At 47.6% G+C, this 7,027-nt stretch overlaps 3 protein-coding genes across 3 annotated transcripts; all 3 read right to left on the bottom strand.

Moving 5' to 3' along the window:
• Positions 1-1,722: 1,722 nt before the first annotated feature.
• On the bottom strand, positions 1,723-2,820 carry V1508DRAFT_362563 (uncharacterized protein; the record flags this gene model as incomplete). The annotated part of the gene is made up of 3 exons (XM_066937238.1): positions 1,723-1,947; positions 2,005-2,629; positions 2,696-2,820. 3 exons carry the CDS (start codon positions 2,818-2,820, stop codon positions 1,723-1,725), a joined length of 975 nt encoding a protein of 324 aa, XP_066792002.1.
• A 620-nt stretch (positions 2,821-3,440) lies between these two features.
• On the bottom strand, positions 3,441-4,050 carry V1508DRAFT_429176 (uncharacterized protein). The gene has a single exon (XM_066941867.1). The coding sequence runs from the start codon at positions 3,987-3,989 to the stop codon at positions 3,831-3,833; it is 159 nt and encodes a 52-aa protein (XP_066792001.1). The 5' UTR covers positions 3,990-4,050; the 3' UTR covers positions 3,441-3,830.
• A 305-nt stretch (positions 4,051-4,355) lies between these two features.
• On the bottom strand, positions 4,356-5,738 carry V1508DRAFT_401212 (glycosyl hydrolase family 3 N terminal domain-containing protein; the record flags this gene model as incomplete). The annotated part of the gene is made up of 3 exons (XM_066938398.1): positions 4,356-4,973; positions 5,035-5,527; positions 5,578-5,738. The coding sequence occupies 3 exons, from the start codon at positions 5,736-5,738 to the stop codon at positions 4,356-4,358; spliced, it is 1,272 nt and encodes a 423-aa protein (XP_066792000.1).
• Between the last annotated feature and the right edge of the window lie 1,289 nt (positions 5,739-7,027).

Raw genomic sequence — 7,027 nt, 5'->3', positions numbered from 1 at the left:
GCTGTGGCTAAGCCTTCTGGCTGCAATGCGCGTGGCACCCCTACTTCCGTATCTGGCAGTCACGGTCGGACACTCCCTAACCCGCCGGTCGGCATTTTTTTTTCATGGGCCCATGCAGCACAGTTATATGTACAGGGTGTCTACACTTACCAGTTGTCCCCCTTATGGGAGACCATTGAAAAATAATCAATCTTCCATACAGTAGTCATTAGTTAGCTCCAAGAGGCTCTATATATACTTGGGACTTGGTCTTCTGGAACCTTCTAGGAACACAATTGGAATCTTCCAGAATCTACGATCGTAGGCTAGAGTGCTCTACACATTGAACATAATGGTGGTAGAGAAAATCGTCACGCAAAACAAAAACCCATAGGGAATACAAATATAAAATATTCGGAGTTAAAACCTAAAACTGTTCCTTGGAATATTTTGGACAAAGGCGTTAGAGAACATTCTCCTGACAACAAAAACCTCAATGGAAAAGCAAAACAAAACATTGCAGAGATAAATTCTAACACCGTTCCTATCCCCGTGCTCACAGTCGAGTACGCGACCCCGGAACTGGGTGTGTCCTAGTGGCTTGGATCTCGCCATCCTCGGACTCAGCTTGTTCGAGGCCAAAATTAGGGTTAGGGGTTGGCCAGGAGCAGCAGAATTTGTTGAATATAATCTCTGTAACTCACAAAATATCTTTGCTGGGGACTTTTGGCGTGCACTTAATTGAGTAATTACTTAGTCTTTCCATCTCAACGCCCTTTATTTACCGTGATGAGAATCTCGGCGATACGATACGATATTCAACTTCAATATCGCATATCGTATCGCCTAAATTATCGCCAGGAATTTTCTTCTGGCGATATCGGGTCCAGTCCTACGTACCGTAAGCGTCGTAAATGTCCTAGAATGTGCACTCGGTGTCGACAATTCCGCTCAAAAGTGCGAGACTGTCGGGATGCGATATTGTGGGCCCGACGACCCGTTCATTCTCTCGATTAGGAATAACATATAGGTCCCATTACCATCATACGTTATTTGCTGAGACCTTGGCTTGTTTAGAGGGTTAGAATAGACACAAATTAGCGAGTTGTGATGAATCGGATTTGTGCGATACTGCTATGACAGTGGCTCGGAGACGGGACCAAAACTAATTTTTACTACGTCGGGCGCATTAAAATCCGATCCATGGTTAGTTTTAATTATTCGGAGCTAAAGGGAAAAGAATATTCGCTGGCTGTACTTACCCCAGTCTGAAGAAGATTGCTTATGGAGCCAGGCAGTACGCCTATTTAAGCTCCGCCGTGGCCTATCAGGCATCTGGTCCTGCTCTCTCGTCCGGCGCAGGCTACCCAGCATTACCGGAATCATTCACGACCATTATTTTGAATTTAAATATAAAATTTTATAATGAGATATCTAAAGGTTAATGTGGTAAACATTTTTCTATTTTAATTTTTATTTGTGGGCATTTGCGTAGATAGTTGTAGACAGTTGTTCGCGTATCGTCGAATATAAATCACTGGATTATAGTATACAGTTTAATGCCATGCATTTTCTCACAGATTGCAGCCAAAACTGGAGGAACTTGCCAAGGACGGGTACGAAACACGCTGACAGGTATGAATGTATCAGGCACCATATGGTCCACCAGTACTATAATACACACTGAATTACATTGATATAATGTGCTGCATGTGAATATCTGAAGCTGAGACAGCACCACATCTAGACACGTTGAACTTGATACTTATCCTTGATACGCTCCATGGCAGTTTGGACCATGGCAGAGCAAAAACTGCGTTCGAACCAGTCCCGATGGAAGAAATTAACCGGAGTGGCTTCAATATTATTACCGCTCAATATATGCGTGGGGATGCAATCCCCAAGGGTGATTTCCGCCAGGTTTGACGGAACTTCACCCCCAGCAAAACGCCCATCATGGACAATCGTCTACATACTCGCACATTAGCTGGAAGTTTCCCCGTATGTTGCTTGCTTAGTACATACAAATGACTGAGTAGGGTCGAGGAGAGTATCTGGGGGGCTAGTCTCACCTTCCAGGCGGTAAGTCTCAAGAACTACAGACGTAATCTTTCCAAACCAGGTATCTTCCCCGATTTTCAACGGTCCAAATGGATAGGCCCGCCGTTGAGACCGTAGGACGTGCTCGGCCTCTTGTACTGCAGCCCTCTTCTCCTCAGGTGTAGTGTAGTATTTCGGTGATGGCCGTGTGCCACGGTTCCCTTCAGTGATACACATTGCAATTCCAACTCGGCAGCGGAGCGCACAAACTGAAAATGAAATTGCGGCTCTCAGGCTCGCGTGGGTCTGTGCCAGACCTACTTCGACAGCAATCATCAAAGTGTGACTCGGTCCCGTCTCTTCCTCGGTGAGATACCGCAGGGCACCATCCCAATTCCTTGTTGTCGATGTGTCACCGGTGTCCTCGGTATTTCTCATGTCGTTCGCAATAGAAAGGCCATCTTTAATGTTTTCATGGAGCCCTGGCGTCTTGTCGACTGCACGAGTAATCTGGCGGAGTAACTGACCCACCATTTCACCATGAAGCGGAGTGCGGGCAGCAGAAACGATCGCCACTTTTCGAGCACCATCATACTGAAGTCTAGGGTACCTAAAATTTATGTCAGCGACTTCAGGTAACGGGCTACAATGCTAGAATATAGTAATATGTACGTACTGCACGCCCTCTTCTTCGAGGAGGTCTTGCACAATCTGGTATTCGGATCTGCTTGCCCGTATCTCGATTTGAGTGTCTGGAGAGAGGGGCCGTCTCACAGTGGCCAATAATTCAGAATCTGCCATAAGAGTACATTGGTGTAATGCTCCAACAGCCAACACGACCTCAGCGGCTCTCATTGTCGGCCCTTAGCTAATGTACATGCTGGTGGGGTACTTGATCACATCCTGTGATTGATAAGAGCCTACGTCATCGCCGATCGCGTTCATAATTAAAGTTGGAAAGTGATGCACTGATATCAGACGACTGAGCGATCTGAGCGGCCGGATGTCCAAGTGTACTCAGCACTTCAGACCGGTTGACGAGCTGTATGAACGACATTGTATTGAAACGACGATCATGGGCAGTAGTCTGGCGATTTGGATTCGGACTGCTCTGCTTCTGATTGAAAACACCTCTTGGGAGACGCCCCCGGAACCGCGACTCACTGTGTGACGTCAGCCGCGGAGGCTCGAGCCGCACCTGGACAGTCGCGCTTTTTTTACTTGCGGACACGTCGCTGGCACACTTTTTATGACAGGGTAACGGCAGGGTAACGCGGCGCTTAACTATGTGCAAGCACCTAAGAACCTACAGACAGCAGGCCATGCATAATATGTATAGCCCTAACCTGACCCCCCACGCAGTAGTTGCGGTCGCTCACTGTGTCGCTTCCACGTCAAAACCAATAGAAATTAATATACCATCCGAACCGGCTGATTTGTCTGATTCCGATGCTACCACTTCTATGAATTTCACCAACCCAAATGTTTGGTGATGTTTTCAGGGTAAGCCGGACCCGGTCTTTTGGCACCAGGACACCGTGATGGCCGTGTTTGAAGCGGTTACCCTGGTCAATTGGGGGTGTATGTATAGGGGATAAGGAATGCTTGCTTCTTTTACAGTTTTCTAGGTATGCAAACCTCTGCTGGGCAGGATTCTGGCGGCTTATGCCCACAATCTTGATAGCACGTTCCATTCAGCCACGCATCTAAAGATCATTTGCACCCTGGGCTTTGCACGTCAGTTACAACTATTCTCTCACATCCCATTTTGCCCATTCAGATGCCGTGCAAGTTGATACTCATATAGGCTTCTAGGCATCAAGTTCGAACGTCTCGACAACCTCCATTACCTTCTCAGCATGGATGTCCACGCTAAACATCCCAACATAAATCTGGTATTCTCCTGCCTCCGCCACCCATCTGCCCTTTTCCTCATGCCAATAGCACACACTTTGTCTGTCAATCTTCATGACTGCCTTGTACCTCTCTCCGCTCTGCAGCTTGACTTTTGTTGGTGATCGGCAACCCGGTCGAGTTAACAACACTGGTCTTGAATTGGCTGACGCGACCACTGAGACCAGCTTGTCCAGGGACTCGTCGCGCGGCAGGTCCATATAGTCCCTATCACAACCTCAGTTTCCCATGCGGGTTGATGACCGACGAAAACAATTGCGATGTCTGAGCCCCGTGAAATGCAAGTAGCTTTTCCTCAAAATCGTCCTGATAGACGAAGCCGAAATGAAATCCGATGTTGTTCGGCAGGGTAAAATGCTTCAATGGAAATGTCTCGTCGCTATTTGGCTTCGACTCCAGCCGAATGAGATATTATTGACCGGCTACAAAATCATACCGATCTTGTTCCTCGCTATAAGGTCCGCTGTTGGGCGCATGTCCTCGAAAACTTTTTCGTCGTTTAATATAAACCGCTGGGTTTCCCATCGAATTGAAACTGATATAATGCTTGCGCTGGCTCTTGGACGAAATGTGCCTGTCACTGTTATGCGCTTAATGCCTGGAACGCCAACTGATTGATACCACAGCTTGTAGATCCTAGACGTCGTACATTGTTCCGGAGAATCAGACGAGAATACCCGCATAGTGTGGCCGGGTTGTTTTTCGTCATCATACTTCTGGAGGGGTGGAAAGATGCGCCATGTGCGAGCACCTTCTGCATATCTGAGCTCGACATCCCCCTTAAGAGCCTCCGGAAAAGCTTTAAATGGTGTGATTTTTCGTTGGCTGTTGACCGCAGCGGACCCTCCTCCATGTCCCAGGTACTCCTTAGCAAAGCCGAGCAACGCTATCGACTTCAGCTCATTTTCCTTCAATGGCAAGATGCCACTATTCTTAAGCAACACCATCCCGTCCGCACCTGCTTGACGGATAAGTTGGCGATGTTCAGGACGATCGATGCTAGACTCAGGAGGGATAATGGGTTCTGGAAACAACCGGCTCTGTCGAGAAGTTTCAAAACAGCCATGACACGATCATCCAATGTCTCCTCGTTGAGCTCGCCAACCTGCATAGGATGGGCAATCTTCGCCGGGTATAATAGCCTGGTCCTGGCATCTCAAGGTCGTGTCCTGCATTCAATGATGCTGAAGTCGAATGCACTGAACCCCAGTCGCTCATAATCAGTCCTTGAAAACCACCCCATTGCTCTCGCAGCAATCCTGTGAGGAGATGCTTGTTCTCATCAACGTACGACCCATTAAGCAGGTTATAGCTTGTCATGATAGCCCATGGATCTGCTGCCTTGACTGCAATCTCAAATGGCTTGAGATAAATCTCCCTTAGAGCTCTTTCGCTGACGTGCCTGTCGATCGTAAATCGATGGGTTTCTTGTTCGTTGGCGGCAAAATGTTTGACCGCGGCTCCTATACCTTTCGACTGTAGTCCTTCGATGTATTTGCTTGCCAGCTTGCCGGTTAAGAAAGGATCTTCTGAGAAAGATTCGAAATTCCGCCCACCGGTTGGGCGACGGTGAAGACAGACAGTTGGCCCTAGCCTAACATACTTAGTTGCAGTTCTTATGTGACACTGAAGAAGTGTACTTACAATAGTCGGACGCCATTGGTCGTTGCATCTTCGGCCATGCCTTTCCCGATGCGTACCGCGAGCTCTGAGTCCCAGCTAGCAGCAAGAGATACGCACGCAGCTGGCTTTCCATGGTCGAACGTTCCGCCGCGCGCTCCATTGGGCCCATCACTGAGCTTCATCTCTGGTATACACAGCCTTGGCACGGAGTGAGTAACCCATTGGCTTCCACCAGATAACAGCAGAGCCTTCTCTCTGATAGTCAACTGGGCAAGCAGAGACTTGAAGTCTGGAGTTTGGGGTAGAGCGAGCCCATCGTGACTAGCGGAGCAGAAACAAAGTGTATGGCAGTATTCTTGATCAATGCACAGAGACCTCAGATGCTATGCGAAAGACGTGACAAAGAGAACAACACAATGAGGGGACGGGTGGTTTTATATAGTACTGTCCTTTGTGCCAGAATTGCAACCACTGGCGCTTCTTGTTCCGCTGCAGTCCTGTCCGTCGGAACAATTCAGTATCCTCGTCGTGAGAACATTAATGCAGGCGTGAAATCACTAGCTCGCGCGGTCGTCCTTTCCGAGCTGCGTGCCTTCCAATATTTCTCAGTTCGATCCACTTCAGCTGTGAATTCGACTTCCACCTCTTATCCTCGGGCAATGACTTCTCTTCCTCAGCATGCTCTGCTTCCCTAAACTGACTTTCTCCTAGAGTGACGGCCGTGCGAAGAATGGCCGACCTATTTCTTACTAAGCGTGCGAAATCTTCTTCCCAAGAGTCAAGCAAAGTCTGTTGTTTGATGATCGCGGGGATAGATGACAAGATCGTTGAAGCGTTCGATAAAAAGTCCATGCTTCGGTCGTATTTAGTGTCCATGGCGGTACACTACAAAATATTCGTAGGGAGAAGTCTAGGTGTCTATAGAGCCTCCATTTAGTGAAGTATCACTAACCCAGTTATCCACAATAAATCTAGAGACTGACCTATAATGATCGCGGATCTTTTTATCCCGGTTACCAAAGTACGTTGAGGAATACACAGAGTATACTCTACTGTCTGTACACAAATTCCAAATTAAGAATTTTAGGTGATGTCCGGTTGGGAGTTTAATATTGATCAAAAAAAAAATTGGGGGTCTCTAGTTGAAAAATTGCTGGTCACTAAAGCTCTTGCGAGCGTAACTAGTAACGAGTGTAATTGATTGCTTTTTCAATGCTCTCCCATAAGGGGGACAACTGGTAGGTGTAGACACCCGCCCAACGCCCACAACACGAAATGCTTATTTCGTGCCCAAATGGAATACGTATATTACATACATTACAATGCCGGATATAGGCATTGGTTAGGTACCAGACAGCCCGAAAATGAGTGTCACTACCCACAAACAGTGAAAACTCGAGTAGTATCTGCACTAACGTGATCGGCAAGCGAGCGGACCACCCAAGCGAGCGGCTCACAAAATATCAACTCT

Source organism: Lipomyces doorenjongii (genome assembly GCF_038497915.1).
Source record: "Lipomyces doorenjongii strain NRRL Y-27504 unplaced genomic scaffold V1508scaffold_212, whole genome shotgun sequence".
NCBI classification, from domain to species: Eukaryota; Fungi; Ascomycota; class Lipomycetes; order Lipomycetales; family Lipomycetaceae; genus Lipomyces; species Lipomyces doorenjongii.
Note: the sequence above shows the minus strand (reverse complement) of the source record. Positions and strands in the feature narration are given on the sequence as shown.